This window comes from Drosophila ananassae, chromosome 2L (assembly GCF_017639315.1).
Source record: "Drosophila ananassae strain 14024-0371.13 chromosome 2L, ASM1763931v2, whole genome shotgun sequence".
NCBI classification, from domain to species: Eukaryota; Metazoa; Arthropoda; class Insecta; order Diptera; family Drosophilidae; genus Drosophila; species Drosophila ananassae.
Genome location: NC_057927.1, coordinates 4,589,760 through 4,608,837, shown reverse-complemented (window position 1 = coordinate 4,608,837; position 19,078 = coordinate 4,589,760). Strand labels below are relative to the sequence as shown.

The 19,078-nt window shown below is 43.8% G+C and overlaps 4 protein-coding genes across 4 annotated transcripts; 2 read left to right on the top strand and 2 right to left on the bottom strand.

Annotated features, from left to right (window-relative positions):
- Positions 1-420: 420 nt before the first annotated feature.
- LOC6500535 (kelch-like protein 18) lies at positions 421-2,784 on the bottom strand. The gene is made up of 4 exons (XM_001953373.4): positions 2,553-2,784; positions 1,624-2,474; positions 1,312-1,570; positions 421-1,248 (listed from the first exon to the last, which is right to left on the bottom strand). The coding sequence occupies exons 1-4, from the start codon at positions 2,682-2,684 to the stop codon at positions 766-768; spliced, it is 1,725 nt and encodes a 574-aa protein (XP_001953408.1). The 5' UTR covers positions 2,685-2,784; the 3' UTR covers positions 421-765.
- A 176-nt stretch (positions 2,785-2,960) lies between these two features.
- LOC6500012 (GRIP and coiled-coil domain-containing protein 2) lies at positions 2,961-7,354 on the top strand. The gene is made up of 5 exons (XM_001953372.4): positions 2,961-3,196; positions 3,259-3,358; positions 3,418-6,452; positions 6,515-6,632; positions 6,690-7,354. Exons 1-5 carry the CDS (start codon positions 3,167-3,169, stop codon positions 6,764-6,766), a joined length of 3,360 nt encoding a protein of 1,119 aa, XP_001953407.1. The 5' UTR covers positions 2,961-3,166; the 3' UTR covers positions 6,767-7,354.
- Positions 7,056-9,240, bottom strand: LOC6500534 (DDB1- and CUL4-associated factor 12). Its single transcript, XM_001953371.4, has 4 exons — positions 8,847-9,240; positions 8,210-8,764; positions 7,747-8,151; positions 7,056-7,635 (listed from the first exon to the last, which is right to left on the bottom strand). Exons 1-4 carry the CDS (start codon positions 9,111-9,113, stop codon positions 7,483-7,485), a joined length of 1,380 nt encoding a protein of 459 aa, XP_001953406.2. The 5' UTR covers positions 9,114-9,240; the 3' UTR covers positions 7,056-7,482.
- Positions 9,241-9,372: 132 nt separating this feature from the next.
- LOC6500013 (transcription initiation protein SPT3 homolog) lies at positions 9,373-11,041 on the top strand. The gene has a single exon (XM_001953370.4). The coding sequence runs from the start codon at positions 9,549-9,551 to the stop codon at positions 10,761-10,763; it is 1,215 nt and encodes a 404-aa protein (XP_001953405.2). The 5' UTR covers positions 9,373-9,548; the 3' UTR covers positions 10,764-11,041.
- The last annotated feature ends 8,037 nt before the right edge of the window (positions 11,042-19,078 follow it).

Genomic DNA, 19,078 nt, shown 5'->3' with positions numbered 1-19,078 from the left:
AATATAATTCAAATATAAGAAGTAATAAAGCAAGAATTTAGATTTTAACTTGAATAAGTGGTTTAAGAATAAAAATCTAAGCATACATTTTAGATCAGAATATGTTCCAATCTTTTCAATCCGCCCTCGCAGTTTTCCTTTTTTTTAACGCTTGGATTTCTTTGTTGTTTGACAATCATTTATTGCTGAACAAATAAAACGTATTTTTCGCCCATATGGATGGCACAAACGCAATTGATTTATGCCATGAGCGAATTTCGTCACAAAAAAATAGGCCAAAGGAAGGGCAATGATAGGATAAAGAATTCAAGAAACAAGCTTTTAAATATTAATTTTTATAACACAAAATGTGTACTGTTTTTTCCAGTTTAATTAAAAGGAAAAAGCTTTTAAATATTTGATATGAAAACACAGAAGTAGCCCAGTTTCAAACAAACATTACAATATACGTACGTATATTTAAAGATTTCTAATTGAATTAAGGAGTACATGATTAAAAATTTAGTGAGTATTTAAGGCTAGGCATAAAACTATATAATTACATAACTGGAATGATAAACACTAAAGAATCGTGAGAAATACATAAACAATTTTGTTATAGAGTGTAAGAAGCTGAGCTGCGCAGTGAGCACAGGGCGACCGCATCCTGGGCCTCTAAAGCTTAGTTACTCTCAAATAAACGTATCTGTGCTAGACTATATCGCTTTCGACTCAATTTACATAATTTACCTATAAAAACTGTGGCTAGAAATGGTTTTGGCTTGATTATTCGATCCGAATGACTCCCGCTCCGACGCCACCACTGTGGGCACACATAGGAGGCATAAATGTCCACTTGTCCGTCTCCGGATCATACACCTCCACTGTGGATAGATTTGACTCGCCGTCGTAGCCTCCAATAGCCCACAACTTGCCCATATTGGCGGCCAGAGCCACTCGCGATCGCTTGCAATTCATGGGCGTTACCAGCTTCCAGGTGTCCGTTTGCGGATCATAGCACTCGACGGATCGGAGGAACGAATTGCCACAGTAACCGCCGCATACGTATATCTTTCCATTTAGCGTGGCCACACCTAGTCGGCAACGACGGTTCAGCATTGGCGCCATCTTCACCCAGGAGTCCTCGTTTGCATCGTACCGTTCTACCGAATCAAAAATGGACAGTCCATCATGCCCACCCAAAGCATAAACATAGCCGTTTAGTTGCGTTACCCCACCAGCGGAGCGATACTTCATCATTTGAGCCACCTGTGGGGTAGAAGCAACATGGATCAGTTGAGTTCTCATTCACATGATCAAGCCATGACTCACCGTCTTCCAGGTATTGGTCTTGGGATAGTAAACCTCCACGGTGTTGAGGGAAGTGACGCCATCGTAGCCGCCGCAAACGTAGATACAGTCGTCCAAGGCAGCCACACCCACAGCGCTCCGCTTGCAAAGCATCGCACAACCCTGTGACCACTTGTTTTTGCGGGGATCATAGACTTCAACAGTGGAGAGTCGTTCGGTACCATTAAAGCCGCCGAAGGCATATAGCTTGCCTTCCAATACGGCGACGCCTACGCGAGATCTGAAGAAAATCGACATTTAATACAAGATTGAAAAAAAGTAATTCATAGTTACCTCATCATTGACATTTGCTCGCCCATCTTCCACTTTTTGGTGAGGGGATCGTATATCTCTACGGTGCTTACCGATTCCCCAGTACTGGCTAATCCGCCCACAGCGTATATTTGCCCGGTAAAGAACTCACCACAACGCTGCCGTGTTCGGAAGCTCTGCAACAGACCCCGACGTTCGGGCATCAAATGAAAGTCTTTGGCCTCGTCTAGTAGGTCTCGGCACTGGTGCGAGGACCGGATGAGCTCTTCGCGCGCCACACGATCAGCCAGGAACTGTGGGGACAGCAAAGGCAGACGAACGGCAGCCAGTACCTGAGGGAACAGTTCGGAGCGCTTCTCTGCATACTTAACCCACTTCATGCAGGCCTCAAAAATGACCTCCTCAGTCCGAACGTTAAGTTCATCACGGCGCATTAGCTCCAGCAACTGGTCGCAGTCCAGGGCGAGGAATTCTTCCGACTGGGCTACTTTGGCAAAGTTTTGGTCAATATACTTATCAGCGGCATCGATAAGCTGCCGGCAAATCATCGAATCGGCAAAGGTGCGAATGCCCAGGACATTGTGCGGATGGAAGCGGGAGATCAGGAAACTGGCGCAAGCGTCACGCACATTGGACAGCTGAAGGAAGGAGGCTCCCACCATCAGGCTCTGCACATTCTGGTTGTCGATTCGCACTTGCCCGCTGTAGACATAGTTGATGAGGCTCTCTAAGGCGCTCGGTTCGATGGCACTCTCCTTCATTGTGATCTCTTTGATCCGACTCTCGGCCATGTTATTGGTGAACATCGCATAGAAGTATGGAATTGTGGCTGCCAGCACGACGCGATGTGCAGAGAAAGTCTGATCTTCTACCTGCAACGAATCGAATGAAGTGAGTTATAATTAGAATCCCAGATAATGCATTCAGAGGGGTGATTGCACGCAAACAACCTTCAGGGTCACGTCACAGAGTTTGCCCATTCGCCGGATCTCCTTGAAGAGCGGAAAGCTATCGCCAAAGAGCTGTTCATGCTTGTAGACGAAATACGGATCCTCCAGCTGGCTGCTATCACTCAAATCCATCACTTCCGCGGATGAAGAAAAATGATAAGGGACGCAATCAGAGATGCCAAGTGTTGTTTGCTTTTTAGCCTTGTCAGGTATGGAACATTGGCGATAGACCAATCGATAACTTATCCCGATACGATAGGTGGAACTTGTTGCAGATGAAATTTACTAAAAATTAGTGGCTTAATCAAAAAAACCGCTGCGTAATAGCTTAGCTTTAAAAAAAAACACATTATGGACTGCAGTGAAACATTTTCATATTATTGAACTTATATCGTACACCTCTAAACTTTTCAAGCACCTGGACTTGGGATGGTTTGGGAACCCTAACAGCTGATAGAGTGGCACCTCAGTGTTTTCTTCACCCTAGCTAATTTACATTAAAATACCTTGAAAATCTACTTTGCTGGCTGAAAGGGAAGACCAAAATCCACACCAATCAGGGCGTAGATGACTGGACCACGATTGGGTGCGAAGGGAGGCAATAAGTAGCTAAAATGGAAACCGCATCACCGAGGGAAGGCCAGGTCAGGGAAAGAGTGTCACTAAATTTGATGATGACGTCTCAATTGGTAATTTGCATTTGCAGAAGAACGCGAATCCCATCGAGGCGTTGAGCAAAGATGAAATCATCAACAAATACAAGGGCCTGTTAAACATTGCCAAAAAAGCAAAACAGGCGAAAGATGGTAAGGTGGTGGTAGGAAGAAGTTTCTGGAACTAATCCTGAACTATGTCCTCATTTCAGAACTCACCGAGGAGAATCGGTTGTTGAAGGAAGCCCTCAAACGGGCGGCGGAAAAGCAGAGCAGCTTACCGGCCATGCAGGAGATGCTGCAGGACTTCACCGACAAGAACCTTATCCTCACGGAACAGCTTAACAGTTTGAAAGCTAAGAACAAGGAGGATGCGCAGCGTATGGGGCAACTGGAGATTGAAAACGAGAGTCTGAAGCGACAGCTGGGCAGGCTGAGCGATGAAAATGATGAGCTTCTGGCGGACGTGGAGCGCATGGAGCAGGCTATGCACCAGGTCAACCTCCTGGGCAACGAGCAGCGTAAGAACCTGGAGCTCTTGGAAACGGACATTGGAAAAATCAAGGAAGCAGAAGCAGAAAACTCCAAATTGCGACAACAACTCGTAATAGTGTCCGAGGAGTCTGCATTGCTGCAGGAAAAGTACAACGGTCTTAAGGAAATCAACTCGGAACAGCGGAAAAAGTTCAACTCCCTAAAAGACCGCTTTATCGATGTGCACCGTAAACTGAAGGGCCTGAAGGAGTGCAAATGCGTGCTTCTAGAGACGCAGCACGAATACGCTGCCTCGGTATCCAAATGGCAAGTGGAGATTATCAAAGCTTCCCAGTTACTCTGCTCGAAGATGACGTCCTTGCAGGCGGAGAACGAGAAACTGAAACAGGGCACGGAATCATCTGGCAGCGGACCTGATAGGAAGCGCTTGCTGTTGAGGATTCACGATCTTGAGCGGTTGGCAAAGATTGTGAAGCAGCAACAGCAGGAGCTGCCGAACAGCCAACTAGATGTAGAAAGTGTCCTCAAAAAGCTAACCACCATCGAAAAACTGGCCGCAATAGTCAAAAATGAGCAGAATATGAATAAAGAGCAACGATACCAGAATACAGAGCACCATTCCAACGAATTAGATTTAAGCTTCTTCCAGCAAAAAAATCAGGAGCTGCAGGAACATATCGAAACCCTTGCAAAGGAGTGCAATAGCCAGAAGATTAAAATTCAGGATCTGGAGGCCATATGCGTAGAGTTGCGGCAACACAACGAAGACTTGCTCGCTCGGTTCGGTCTGAAAGAAAAAGAAAACAACGAGTTGCTTGCTGAAATGCGCGAATTGAACGAAGCCCTAAAAGGACGAGGAGATGCCATCTCGCGACTTCAGGAGCAGCACGAGGCGCAGGCCAAGCGGGAACATGAACTGGAGGAGCAACTTTCAACCTCTCAGCAAGCGACGCTAGACAAGTCACTGAGAATAGATCAGCTCCAGGGTAAAATCGAGGAACTTGAACAGGCCAACGCGGATGCCCAGAGTGATGTACTGTCGACATCTACAATATCACGCGCCGAAGAACTGAGTCGCCTGCGTGAGCTTGAAGACGGTTACGAGGAGAAGTATCACAAGTTGCGCGCTCTGGCCGCCAAACTTAAGAAGAAGCTGCAAGACCAGACGCAACAGCTACAGGAGATGGAACAGGGAGGTGCCCTTAAGCAGGAACTGGAGGCCGTCAAAATGGCCCAGGTTCAGTTGCAGCAGGACCTCAACGCCGCCCGAGCCGAGAACCAGAAGCTCCGTTCCAAAGAGAAGGCAAAGCATTCCCATACAAACAATGTTCTTAATCTCGAAATAGAAGCGGCTGAGAAGTCACTGGCCGATGTCAGTGCAAAGCTCGCTGCCAAGTCAAGTGAGCTCGATGCCGTCAAGGAGTCATTGGCCAGCAGAGAGAACACTGTCGCTCAACTGCGCAAGGAAATCGCCATTCTGGAGGAGGCCAAGAACGGGGAGGCGGAGCATTCCCGCCAACTGAAGGAACAGATCGACCGGATGCAGGTTCAGGTGAAGGATGCTGTTCATGGCAAGCAGCAGGCCCTTAATCAGAGCAAGGAATTGGAACAGGGCGTGGAAAAGGCAAAGATGGAAGCCGAGCAACTGCGTCTACAGTTGGCGGAGGGCGCCCAGCAGTATGAATCGAAGTTGAATAAGGCTACCGAGCTGCTGCAAGCCCGGACGGTGGAGCTTGAAGCTCACTTGGCGGCCCACAACGAGCTGGAGACTGCTTTAAAAAATGCGGAGAGAGCCCAAGAGGATATGCGGGTGGAGTACACCGAATACAAGCTAAAGGCGCAGGCGGTACTGCGCAAAAACCAGAACAAGGGCTCAAATCGGGAACAGGAGCTGGAGGAAGAACTGACTGCTTTGCGGGAGAGCGAGCGGAAGCTTAGGGACAGCAACGATGGCAGGGCGGCGCGACTGGCTCAACTCGATGGCCAACTGGAGGCAATGCAGCAGGACAACGCCGCACTGCAGAAGCGAAGCAAGGAACTCTCGGCGTTGGTTGACGAACTGCGTCAACAGAATGACCTACTCACGCTAGAGAATCAACGCCAAATGCAATTCCAGCAGGATCTGATGCAGAAGCATCGCCAGCAGGTGGACCAATTAGAAGCCACGCACCAAACGAAGTTAAAGCAGTTGCACCAGCAATTGGAAGAGTCTCATAAGGAGCAAGCCAACGCTTCACATCACAGCAACACTTCCGGCTTGAGTGGCGAGCCCAGTCCGGAGCAGGCAAAGATCGACTTTCTGCTGCAGGATCATGACACAAGTCTGGATGTCTCTGCCGGCGATGTCTCCCTTGCCCAACTAGCGGCTCAGCGCAAAATATCCACTGCCTCGCGCCGATCCCACGATTTTATGCCACTGGATGAACTGCTGAATGCGTCGATGAACCAAATTAGCAGCGACACAGTGACCACCATCTCCAATTTCGGACGCAGCGTCTCCCAGCCGGAGGAGGACGATATGGGAGATTATGCTGTGCAGAGTGCTCAACTCCAGGCCACCAAAGAGCGTCTGGGACAACAGGAGAGTCGTATAAAGCACTTGACTGCTTTGTTGGCCGAGAACGAGCAGGATTTGGCCAAGCTGACCCAGATGAACGACATGCTCAAGGAGGAACTGCGCCGCCAGGAGCGATCCGAGGAGCGGGAGCAGCACATGCACAACTCAGAATATCTAAAGAACGTATTTATAAAGGTAATACATGGGCAGATAGATTTAATTACAATTATTTTAATCAACCCAAACTTTTATTTCAGTTCCTTACATTAAACAATGCTGACGAGAAGCAGCGCTTGGTGCCCGTACTAAACACCATTCTCCGGCTAAGTCGCAACGAAATGGAGATGCTGAACTGCGTGGCAAAGGGCCAGAAAGGTAAATATTAACCAGCGCCACGTCACTCCATTTAAATGAATACTTTTGTGCTTGCAGTATCCCCAGATGGCAGCAGTCGCGGCTGGACGGGATTCCTTACGGCGTGGGGAGGAAATAACAATAACAGCAATTAAAGGTCGCCGTGGAGTTGTATTATCGCTGGGATTACTGGGATGTTGTGTGCTTGTGGAAATATTCCTCCCGTTGGCCAGTTGCGTACCATATGTTATGTAAATCTTGTACAATTATCTTTTATATTAATGTATTTTAAAATTACCCGTTGCTGTTTTGGCACACCGTACTTTGTACACACCCTCCCATATTTGTATGTTTACGTCCCTTATTTTGAGCGCCCTATACAGCACTCGTCGAGCAATATACACCCAGTGCTATGCGCACTTCTATTTACATACACGGAAATCAGTCAGTTTCGCAATGGTTTTTTAATTGGAAATTCTATTACCATATAGATCAGACTATAAATCGATTCTAGCGTTGTCTATTACTTAGTGTTCCATTAATCGTATTGTATGTACTATATATATATGAACTATATATAAATAGGATCGTTAATTATGCATACATTTACATTTACTAAGTGTGAATACTGTCCTGTCCACACTAAAAATATAATTTATACTTAACACAAGGTATTTAAAACCAAATTTGATGAATAAAATAAAAATTAAAATTTTCGGACATCACCGAAGAGTGTAAATACATGCGCAGGTGTAAGATTCAAATTAAAAACCGATTAAAAATGTAGTTAAAATATGCCAAAAATCAAAGATCACATGTTGACAAATCTCTTAAAGCCTAATCAGTTGTATGAGCCCCGGTTCCTTCTGTTCTATTGCCAAACTCCCGCATAGTTTCCCACCAGCGTAGCCGGGAGAGGTCCTCCCGCCGCAAAAAGACGCATTCTTGTGCTGTCGTAGCAGTGCGTGTAGATGGCTGGAACGTATTTAACCTGCTGGAAGCCGTCCATTTCGTCCTCTGGGTACTGGAAAAAAGAAGGAATAGAAATTTGACTCATTGATTCGCTTTATGATAAGTGTTATTCTCTTTGTGAAGAAAAATAAATAATATCTAACAATTTATGAAGATAACTTACCACAATTCCTTTACTGCATTTGAGAGCCACAGTGCGCGAGGCGTTGACACTGCTTTCCAGATATTTACCTGCACGAATATCATAAAAAAGAAGCATACCCAACCCCGTTCCCACAGTCAGCAGATTTCCCTCAAAGGAGGTGGCCCGAATGCCGCATCCACTGTACCGGGAGGTTATCTTCTTGATGGTCTGCAGAGTGCGCGCGTCTAGCAGAATGGTGTATGATCGACACCCCACGGCATAGAGTCCGTCACTGTGGTAGGCGATGCTCACATTGTCCTGGCAGTTTGGCAGTTTTCTGGAGAGCGTCTGCTTAAAGGTCTCGGCGTTAAATATGTGAATGTATCCGTTGAGCGAGAGGGCGGCTATCTCTTTGAACTCTTTGTTGAAGCAGAGAGATCGTATCTAAACAAGGAGGATATACGTAAATGATCAAGAAAATCCTATGTGAGACACTACTCACCCTCTGGGCAGTGCGAACTTCCTTAACGCTAAGTGGGTGAATTGTGGCAAAGGTGGGACACGCCTCCTCTCCCCCGTCCGGGAACTCCATATGGTCTTCGTTAATGCGCCACAGCGCCATACGTGAATCCTTTGAGCCGGACACGAGGAACTGATCGTCCAACCAGCACATCCCCATGATGAGGTCACGGTGACCACCTTCGCCCACGCATACAGGATCCAGTGTGGGCAGCCGGTACACAGCAATGTCGGAGGAGTTCCGGGCCCCAGTGGCCAGGAAGGAACGGCTGGGAGACAACTCAATGGCATGTAGTCCGCCTTGCACTTCCGGGTGATTAGCTCGATTGTTTGACAGTGTAGGAATAGCATCCACGCGACGCATATTGACATCGTAGACGAGTAGTTTGTTGCACTTGGTCCCGAACACAACCTGGCGGCTACTGAGCCATTTGGAACAGAATACCTTATTGATGTAGCCCAAACTGATTTGCGTTTCCCTGAGCATGTCGTGGGTGAGAACATATCGACTGGTGTACTCTACATTTACGCTGCGTCTCTGTGGAATGCATAGAAAAGACAGGTAAGTACTACTCCAACTATATTGGACAAAGTTCAACTGGACAACCAGCTGTACCCACATCTCTGAGCCCACTTTCCCGGCTGCGTAGGTAGTCACAAAGGTTGTAGGACGTGTTGAGCACCTCCTCCTGCTGTTGGGGTGTCTCCTCGTCGCTGCCCGAGTCCTCGTAGGTAACAAAGTCGTCTGGTTTATCCGGCTTTCGTCGGCGCTCCTGGCGCATCGCCCGTTGTTTCGCCCGGCGCTCTTCCAGTCGCGAGTTGGCGTGACAGGACGGGTAGGTGCCCACGACACTGTCGCGGATGGTTCTCACCATGCCATTGAACATCTTGGGGCGTTTTTAGGGGCCGTGATTGTTGTCTAAGCCAGTACTTGATTACTTATTCCATTTTACAAACAAAAATGGTGGTGCAAAGATGAAACTGGAGCACTGGTTCCAACTGGTTCTCTCTAGTTCCGAGCGCAATCGATAGTTTAATGACTTTTTTTTTATATCGAAATATCATTTTTGAAGTTTTTCCAGTAAATACCGTAACCGTTGTAACCTTGATCTATTATTTGAAAATGAAACTCTTAAAATTGTTTTTTACCTGGTTAAATTGAAATTCAAACGAATTATTATTTTAAATATTGTGGTACTGGATATCGGGGCCAATCAACCATCAGTTCATCTCTAATTCGATTGTTATCAGCACTTTTCCTCATCAGCTGTTTGCCTGGCTTCTTTCAAGGAAAATTCTGCTTTATTTTTGATTGTCAAAAAATGAATTATAATGCCAAGCGGGTTATGCGACAAAATTCGGTTTGTATTCCGTCAACTGATTTGGCTTCATCGCCGATAATGATCGGACCCGCCACCCCCTCGACACCCGGGACTCCGCAGCTGCAGACCCCAGAGGACATAAAGCCCATTCACGTCCAACGCCAAGTAATCCTTTTACAAGGAGGAGGCATAGCGCAGTCGAGTCCTGTTCAACAACAACAGCAGCAGCAGCAACATCAACAGCAGCAACAGCAACATCAACAGCAACAACAACAGCAGCAGCAACATGTAAACATGAATGCACCGAATCCAGGAGGCAGCGCTGCCGGCAGTATTCCCATAGCCGATGACGCTCCAGTTTCTTTGCTAACAGAAATAGCAGACATAATGCGCAGTTTCGGGGACAGTGATCAGCCGCGAATGGCGAGCGTCAAGCTAGTGGAACAGATCCTACAACAGCAGCTCCGAGGAATCTTTAACGAGGCCTCGCTGGTGGCCATGCGGCGTAAGCAGAATCCGTGTCCATCACAGGCAGATTTTGAGTTTCTCATGCGCAACCATCCGGTGAAGATTGCCCGTATGCGAAAGCATCTGAAGGATATGCGTATACTCAAGCGTTTTCTGAGCATACGTACTGGGCGGCCGCAGGACTTCATGGACGACCTGGAGCAGCAGGATGAGGACGAAGAACTAGCCATTGAAGTGCATGAGTTGCATGATGAAGATCGTATGCGCCGCTTGTTCCGAGCAGACCGTATCTCACAGATTCTTACTGGACAGCAGTACCTGGAGTTCAACGAGGCCCGGAAGACCTCTTTCTACTGTCGCCACGGCGAGAAGATCAAGAACAAGTTCCGACGTTTTCTGGATCTGCCGGCTGATCTGCGCATCCCCACACCCACCATGAACATCCTGGCCTATCTGGCCCACGAGACTATTGCCGCCATCGTTGATTACTCGATCCTGACCCGTCTCAATTCGGATAACCGCGCGACGGAACCGTACAGTCGGGTCACATCCGCTGGCGGGAGTCCGGCCATGATGCACGTGTGCCCCGAGGTTACCCAGGGTCGCGGCATGGAGGTGGTGAAGCCTATCAGCGTTCCGGAAATCCACGAGGCCATGCGCAGGTTCCGGCAGATGAGCGGTCGCAAAATTGGGCGTTATCGCAACTCCTGCGACATTGACTTCCGAAGGAGTTTCCTAGCTATCTAGTTAAGTTTTATTATTTAATATTGTTCTTAATTAATAAGATATTATAATATTCAATCGGTCTTACACGTTAAAAAAAAAAAACAATTGATATTTCTGTATTTAAGATTATAATAATTAAGAGCGTTGTTCTCATAAGTACTATTTTTTATTAAGTTTTTGCTAATGTTTATGAATAGTGTTTCTGTAACCTATTTAGTTATTATTTTATAATAAAACTGAAAAAATTGTATAACTGCTCCTTGTAATGGAATTCAAGATAAAGGCATTCAATGATAATATTTTTTGGTTACACCATTTACTTTGAATTTTTACCCACCATCCAGATATGGCGTTCCATAAATGTAATGGGGTTTCTCGTTATTGTTGCAAGGACGCAGAAAGGTGTAACTCCCACACGGACTGGCCACTGCACCGACGTAATACGGACTCGATAAATTGGAACGGTAAACGATGTTGAAACTGGCACCGACAGATAAATAAAAGCGCAATAAAGAAATTTGCCGACAGTCGCCGTCACACGTGCGAAACAAGGACAGAAACGCGTATGTGTGTATCACACATACATTCATAAGTGACAACAACGGCAACAAGGAGCAGCAAGGATGCCAGAGACTGCGAGAATGCAGCACTACAAAAAAAAAAAGCATTAAGAGAAGCAACTCGCGAACGCACTTAATAATCAACTGGCTGGTGTGCATACAAATGTGTGTGGTATGCGCGAAGGAGCAGCGGCATAAGGATAAAGAAGTGCAGCCTTTTCTGCAACTCCAGCTCATGACGGGTTTTCCCTTAGGGGCTGGGCACAGTGAAAAATATTGAACATCAAATGGGTTTTAAAAACAATGGTGGTTTTCGTTATTTTAAAAACTTAATTTGTAATATTTAGGAACTATTATAATTTTATTTAGGTTATCCTTTAAAATATATACATATTTAGGATCCTGATAAACCATTTTAACAGGCAAATAAGTAAATTTCAGGATATTTCGCTTAAATGTATGCTACAAAAAATAAATAAACGCATTTGCTATTCGTGGAGAAGAATAAAATGGAAAAAGTAAAAACTATATAAGAATATTTCATAATTATTAAATCCTTGTCTTACTTTTGATTACTTTTAAGTAGTTTTGATTATTTTTAAAGTGTATGGTATGCCCGAGCGAAATGCGTTGGGAATTCTGGCATCGTTCCTTAAGTTCTTCGGCTTCCCGTTCTATATCCTGTATCCCATGTCCTAGCTGCCCTCCCCTAGTCCCCGGCATCACACTAAACGCTTAATGTTGATTGCTTTGCTGGTGCAACTGTAAATCCAACGGCACATTACTCTTAATCGATTGCTCATACGCCTAACGAGCGGAGCGCCCCCAGTCAAAAGCTCCTCGATGGCCAGTTAATGAAAACAAGCTGCCTGTGACGAAATTAAGCCAACAACTTGTTTCTTTTCCATCCAACCCTCGAGCTCCCCTCATATTCTCCTTCGGTCCTGGCCCCTTTTTATTCCGCCACTCTCACTCTTAATGTTCCCAAATTTGCATTTCATGCGGCTCTTCGCATCGTCCCCGTCAGCGTCGTCATCATCATCATCATCGTCGTCGTCCATGAGCTCGCCATCGCTCCGCCGTCGTCATTTCTTCGTATTGTCAAGTCACGTAGCCAATTTCAGGCTGGGTAAAGTCAATATGCCCCAAACCAGATCACGGAGTTGCCTTCAACTTCTCTTAAAGAAACAAAAAACGAGGAGCAAATAATAAGAGCAGATAACTCCGACATGGCCCATTATGCCACAGGGATCGCCATATTTAAATGAGATTAATTTTTGTTTAAGTACTTTTAATAGAATCACTCTTTAAGGATAGTGTTTGATTTCTTAAAGATAAATTTAATGTTATTTATATCCAATGTCATATGAATAAATTGTATTATAATCTATAACATACATATCTAGAATACCCCATGTTTAAAATCATATAAAATATATTGACTAATTTCAATTGTGTGAATATTTTTGAACACTGAAACTTTTGTTTTAATTTAAATCTTTAAGTTTAGATGAAGGAAATAAATATATATATTTGAGTAAACTTGAAGAAAATTTCACTCAAAGGTGATTTTCAATTATCCTTAAAGAATATTTTTAGTTATTCGCTGTTGAATCCGTTTTTTTCTTTCAAGAACAGTAATTCTCTTGACTTAGCAATTAGATATTTTTGAGAATCCGTTCGGCTGAACTTTTTTAATTACTTTCACTTTTGCGAAAAGTTGCTGACGTCAGCCCAAGGCAATTTGTCCCAATGGCAGCCTCCGAGACACCATTGACAGATGCGTAGATGCGAGGGCTTCGGGGGTATATAACCAAAACAAAAACAGTCTCTGAGAGTCGCATATTACACGGCCTTTTAATTTGAAACCGACTTGAATTGTGTTGACACAAGTACTCAGGGGCTAAATACGTAGGAGCTGATCTTATTCAAAATGAATGAGATTAGACGCCTCCAACAGGCTGACCCCCGTCCCAGCATCCTTCTCTTGTCCGCATCCCTCCGCCCCAGTTCTAGTCCTTGAGAATACAACCCGGGGCTCTTCTCGTCTCATTGTCACTCCTTAGCCCAGTTTTCATGGTCAGGACACTCCGACATATGAGTTTGGGGGTAAGTGGTTTAGTGTCCTGGGTGTGAGTGTGAGTCAGTGTGTTTATGCACGCAGGTGGATGATAGGGCAGCGGTGATTCAAGGTGTGAGAACAAAGAAAATTGCCTTCATTTAATTAGTAAAGTGGCACGAACAATTATATATTGGGTGAAATATCAAAATACTTGACCTACTTACTCCATAACGATTTAATTAGCTTAAAGGCGGATGAAAGCTGAACAATAGGTGTAGGTTGTTTTCGGGCGTAGAAATGAGGCTTTTGGCATGTAAGTTATGTAAATCAATTATTCGAGCTCTCTTATTAAATAGTTATATCATTGTAGACGGAAATCCACATAGTTACAACCCAAATTAGATAATTTTTAACAAAATATTTGCCAAATATCATTTAGTTTGGGAGAAATTTGGGCGAAAGTGAACCTATTTTGATCCACTTAATTAGAGCTATAAAGATATTTTATGTATTAATTAAGAACATTATACTCTTGAATACGCATAGATTGACATCTCAACCATCTCGACTTCTCGTTCAAAAGTTATTGAAGAATTTGTACTGCATTTTCCTGCATGATAAAATTTGTCTTCTTTGTTCATTTGTCCACACTCTTATGAACAAATTTGAAAAACTGGGAGCAGTTTGCACCACTCCAATCGGTTAACAGTGAAGAAAATGGGAATAGACATGCGCAGTTGGCCAGGGAAAAGCATTCAACAAGTTAGCAATGCCCACGCGAAGGATAATACTCCTTCGAAGTAGAAACAGTTACGAGTGAAAACGGAATACACCCCGAGTTCTAGGCCTGAAACGTGAAACGAACCATTCCCATCCAAAGGCTGCTGGTTACATCATCAGGGACTGAAAGGAGATGTGACCGGAGGTGAGGATAGGACCTGAGCTGTGGACCAAGGAGCCCACTGAATGCACGATGTCTGCTTTTTGTCGGAGGCATGACCCATCGAAAATTTGAATGAATTTCTGAGGATGTCGAAAAAAGCCAAGGACATCCAACGGCTTAGGGCCGACTAAAGAAAGTGCTGGTTTTGGTTTTGTTTTTTGGGTCCTAAAAGGCCAGCCAAAAATATTACAGAGATAATCAGATAATGGTTTACTTTTTGTTTTAAACAGTGGAAGCAATTGAAAATAATTGTATTGTAAGTTTGTGCTTGCATTTTTTACCCCAATCGAATTATGAATGCATTAAGAGTTTGGAAATATTATTTTTTGAGTGGTTATTTCTGTTTTCATTGGACTTTATGATCACCATTTAGAGTTTGAATAATTTGAGTGGGTTTTTCGTTTAAATTGGTTTGAATATTTATAATAAATCCAAACAATTTGACCAACGAAGGTTATAAAAAATAAAACGACCACTGTAAAGGTATTTATGAAAATTCATGATACTGAAAACCGCAGAAAACATTTCCATGGTCAACATTTTTTTTTGGTTTTTTCATTTAGGTTTTAATCGTTTCCAATTGGAATTCTATGAGAACCTTGCTTTTCTCTGTAATAGTTATTTTCCCTGCTATCCGATAAATTACATGGCAAGTGTTTGAATGCCTTTCGGATGGAAAAAGTAATGACAAAAAGGGAAACTTTTTCTACGGGCGGCAAGAAAATAAAAAATAAAAGGATAAAATGAAAGTTGTTGCATTTTTGTTTGAATTTTCTTAGCTCTTTCGTGGTCCCAGCCGCGAAAAGTTTACCTTTTTTTCTAGGATGGCCTGTATGTGACTTTTGTGTGTATTTCTGAGTGGGTCGGTGGATGGGTTTTTGTGTGAAGATTACCCCATTTCGCTGACGGTGCTATTGCCATTGCCCTACGGTGCCAGCTGCTTTAAAACTTTTGATGCTTTTCATACATATGCTACATGTGTACTTTTAAGAGCCGCCGGGTAAACTTTTGGCCAAAGACTGGAGGGGTTGCTCTGCAAACGAACAAGGGGGTGCCGGAGGGTGGTGGGTCTGCGGTCGAGGACACCCGTGGGGGTTGGACCTGTCTGTCAAAGTTTTAATGTGTGGCTGCCTAATTTGCTGTGAAAACTGATTTGCACATAATCAAAAAGGCTAAGTGGAACGCCCTCAAAGCATCATAATTGAGGTTAAGGTTGTCACAAAGTCTGATTATTAACTATCATGAAATTGTTTAATTATTCCCTCTGCCCTGCTGTGCTTTTGTCTCTTCATGGATTAATTGTGGCAGACGACGATTACATAAGCCCCGTGACTTTGCGTAAAATCCATTTAATTATCAACAACTGAAGGTGGCTACATTTAATCACTGATCCAAATAATTAATAGTACTCAAAGTCGCCTTTGCTTTGTTTTGACAGTTGACGCATTCGAGTGCATTTAAAATATAATAACACAAATAAATTTTAACTCGAAAGGGACTCAAAGGGAATTTTCAATTAAGTAGTTTTTGCGCCGAGTGTGAAACTGACACTGTTGAACATCCGAAGAGTCTTTTAGGAATCTTCACATATTGATTTTAAAATTGAAGCTTTCTGAAAATACAGTTGAATGTTCAAACCCCCAATAAATGGAAATCAAAAGCATTGATATCTCCGTTTTATCATGTCAAATGGCAGCTTATGTTGCCAAAAACACTCACACACTGGTTTAGAATCATGTAATTCAAATTCAATCAAATCAAAAATTCATATTTACCGATTGTTCGCTCCTCGATTGCCACATTATGCGCCCCGAATTGATACTTCCAGCTTTGGCGATGGTCAACACGGCCAAATCCCCTGAATTATGCAGTATTTATGGATGCGTGAGATAAACTCGAAAGAAAATTAGTACATACAACCGTCCGCAAGGCCAATGTTGATGTACAACACTCTTTAAAACCGAATCGCCTGACCCCTGAATACGTAATGAGGTCAAACTGTGGGGGCGCGGTCGTGGGCGGAATAAATCAGCGAAAGCGAAGACCCCATCGTAAATTCCGAGACTGTGGCCAAAGATTATTAATATTTTCCATACCGCTTTTGTGCGTTTTAATACTTTGTTTGACTTCTTGAAAAGTGAGACTCCCCCATTTGCTGGCCAACACAATGGGCCATCTGAGGATTGCAGCCGGCGACAAGGCAGGGGCAGGGGCACGGGCACGGGCACGGCCAGTGGAATAAATCAAGCCAAGGGGACCCTTACAATGAAACCAAGAATAAAAATCAGCGTCGACATGCAGACCACATCTTTGGTGATGAAGGAGCGGGGTGCCCATGTGGTGGCCTCAGTCACATGCGATACCCACTCTGATCCGGAGTCTCAATCAAACAAAGAGCTTGCTATGGCAACGGCTTGCTTAAATGCCGAAAGTATGAGGAATTCTACGGTTCTCCGGGGTCGGATTTTTCCCCATTCTCAACTCGCCAGCTCTCATATACAAACAAAGGCAATGAGGCCAGGCTGGCTGGCTTAATGAGTGTAAGCCACAAAATCAACGAGTTAAATCGGGTAAAGAATGAAACTGAACCCAGGCAATAGCCTGCAGTACACCTGAAAAAATCTCGAGGTAGTTAGGATATTTTTGGTAAACTGATAAACTCAATTATTAGGTTTTAAATATTCTAAGTTCTTTTCTATTTTATAAAACAATGAAGGTATTTCTTAATTTCAAATAATTTCTCCTAACAATTTTTCAAGTGTTTTTCAATCTTTCAATATGTTATTTTTCCACTTAACCATTATCTCTTAGGTTTCCGTAATTCGGCTTGAAATTGGATTTAACCAAAAGCCAACAGAAGTTAATTACGAAAACGACAAGGTATTTTTTGTATCTTTTTGATGTGCCGAAATTTTCTCGGTGCAACGTATATTCCACTGCATTTCGTTCGGGTTTAGAGCTGCACATTTATCAAATTCTAATATGCCTTCCCCGCTGGAGACCCACCCACTTGCCATACCCGTAACCGCCAGCTGTCGTCGGTCCATGGAATGGATGTGTGCCTTCCTGCTTACAAATGCCGCTATGTGCAGGAAGTACCTCGTACCATGGCCCATACCTCGTGCTCCGGACTCTGGATTCCGGGCTCTGGTTTGGTCTACGGACTGGGCGACCAACAATGAGAGACGCCGCAAAGTATGCAGCAGAGCCTCAAAAACATTGCTTCATCAATTTCACTTCAAAGAGAGGACCAAAACAATGTGGCTGGTGTACTGGGCAGCGGTGCAGCCCAAAGGGACAAATCAATGTGGCTAAATAATTTGTGAACTAACGTCAATCAATGGGCCGGTGATTGAAACGATAAATAAGTTTGTTGCACAAGCAAATCGAAATCTAATTTAGCAAGAATTGCTGCAAATATTTGATGAATTCCAAATGTTTTGATTTCAAACTCCGGACAAAATACCTATCGTTTGATTTTAAAGTTTCTATAATTAACTTGATTAAATGTTATTGTTTGTAGTTTAAAGCGATTCATAAATACATTTATGAATATGAGAAGTTTTTGAATAGGTATTTAATTGTTTTACTTTTGGTCGGCAGTTTCTAATTTCAGTGTTTCAATTAATCAAATATTGCAAGCAATTGGAAATCTTAAATGATATTTAATCCTGTGACGAAAATGTGTGGAATTTGTGTTTAATTATGGCAAATACTTGACAAAATGTTCGGCACTTACCTACTTATGTATACATCATACGGTTTGTGGTAATTAAATGTACGCCAGTCAGGCGTTTAATGGAAATAACTGGCCAAGGGTTAACATCGCCAGAAACAGAGGCCTCAGCTCGTTTTGTGGTCTGCGGCTGCTGATTTACGACGACAGTCTGTCATAATGTCGCAATGGCACTTGTTAATACAGCCCGTCGCACCACCAGGAGGCGAATGGTAATCGAAACTGAAACTGGCATTATGGCAGGAAAGAAAATCAATTTGTCAATGGCAATCAATGCGTTTTTAAAGCACTAAAGCGCACTGCAAAACTGTTGAACTTTTAATTCCATTTGGGTACCGAGACCAACAAATAAATCAAAGTCATCCAAGGGTCGCAGGAAGTCCCTTTACCCTCCAACGCTCTCCATCTGTCCTTCTCTAGCTGCAGTGTGGGATGAATTAAAAGTACCAACACACCAACAAACAAACAAACAAACAATCCAGAGAATGGTCAAACAAACGTACAATATAGCAAAAGTTTTCAATTTCGCTACAGTTGCGGCCGTGATTTAAGTGCCACAACTGCTGCGACACCCCAGTTCGAAATATATATTCAACTCTCGATCCGCAAATAAATTCATTGGACAAAAAATATCAGGGAATAAAAAACGGGGAGCGGTGGGCGAGCGGGCAAGCGGGTGAGTGGCACATAAATTTCAACTGGCAGCCATAATTTGAGCAATCATTTAGACATAACATAAATACAAATGCATTTTGTCTAAATTGTTTGCTACAATTTCAGTTTGAGTGTGTGCATTCAATTGAAATTAAATTCAATTGTTCTTTTATTGCCAATCGCATGCACACTGGCACTTACTCACTCTTCCCTGGCTCCCGGAATCCCAGGATTCCAGACTTCTTTCCGTCCCTTCCCTGGAGCTCCTCCCGCCGGGCTCTGTGTGTGCGATAAACAATACCCCATGCATTTTAAAAATTGCTTGTGTTTGAGATTAACGACATCCGCCGTATTTATAGGCAAAATGTTGATACGCTGCCA

Coding starts and splice junctions, on each gene's coding strand:
- LOC6500535 (XM_001953373.4), bottom strand. CDS start 2,684: ATGGATTTGAGTGATAGCAGCCAGCTGGAGGATCCGTATTTCGTCTAC. Junction 2,475..2,552: donor TCTGTGACGTGACCCTGAAG/GTTGTTTGCGTG, acceptor GATTCGTTGCAG/GTAGAAGATCAGACTTTCTC. Junction 1,249..1,311: donor AGACCAATACCTGGAAGACG/GTGAGTCATGGC, acceptor TCTACCCCACAG/GTGGCTCAAATGATGAAGTA.
- LOC6500012 (XM_001953372.4), top strand. CDS start 3,167: ATGGAAACCGCATCACCGAGGGAAGGCCAG. Junction 6,453..6,514: donor TAAAGAACGTATTTATAAAG/GTAATACATGGG, acceptor CTTTTATTTCAG/TTCCTTACATTAAACAATGC. Junction 6,633..6,689: donor CGTGGCAAAGGGCCAGAAAG/GTAAATATTAAC, acceptor TTGTGCTTGCAG/TATCCCCAGATGGCAGCAGT.
- LOC6500534 (XM_001953371.4), bottom strand. CDS start 9,113: ATGTTCAATGGCATGGTGAGAACCATCCGCGACAGTGTCGTGGGCACC. Junction 8,152..8,209: donor AAGTTCGCACTGCCCAGAGG/GTGAGTAGTGTC, acceptor CTCCTTGTTTAG/ATACGATCTCTCTGCTTCAA. Junction 7,636..7,746: donor AATGCAGTAAAGGAATTGTG/GTAAGTTATCTT, acceptor TCTTTTTTCCAG/TACCCAGAGGACGAAATGGA.
- LOC6500013 (XM_001953370.4), top strand. CDS start 9,549: ATGAATTATAATGCCAAGCGGGTTATGCGACAAAATTCGGTTTGTATT.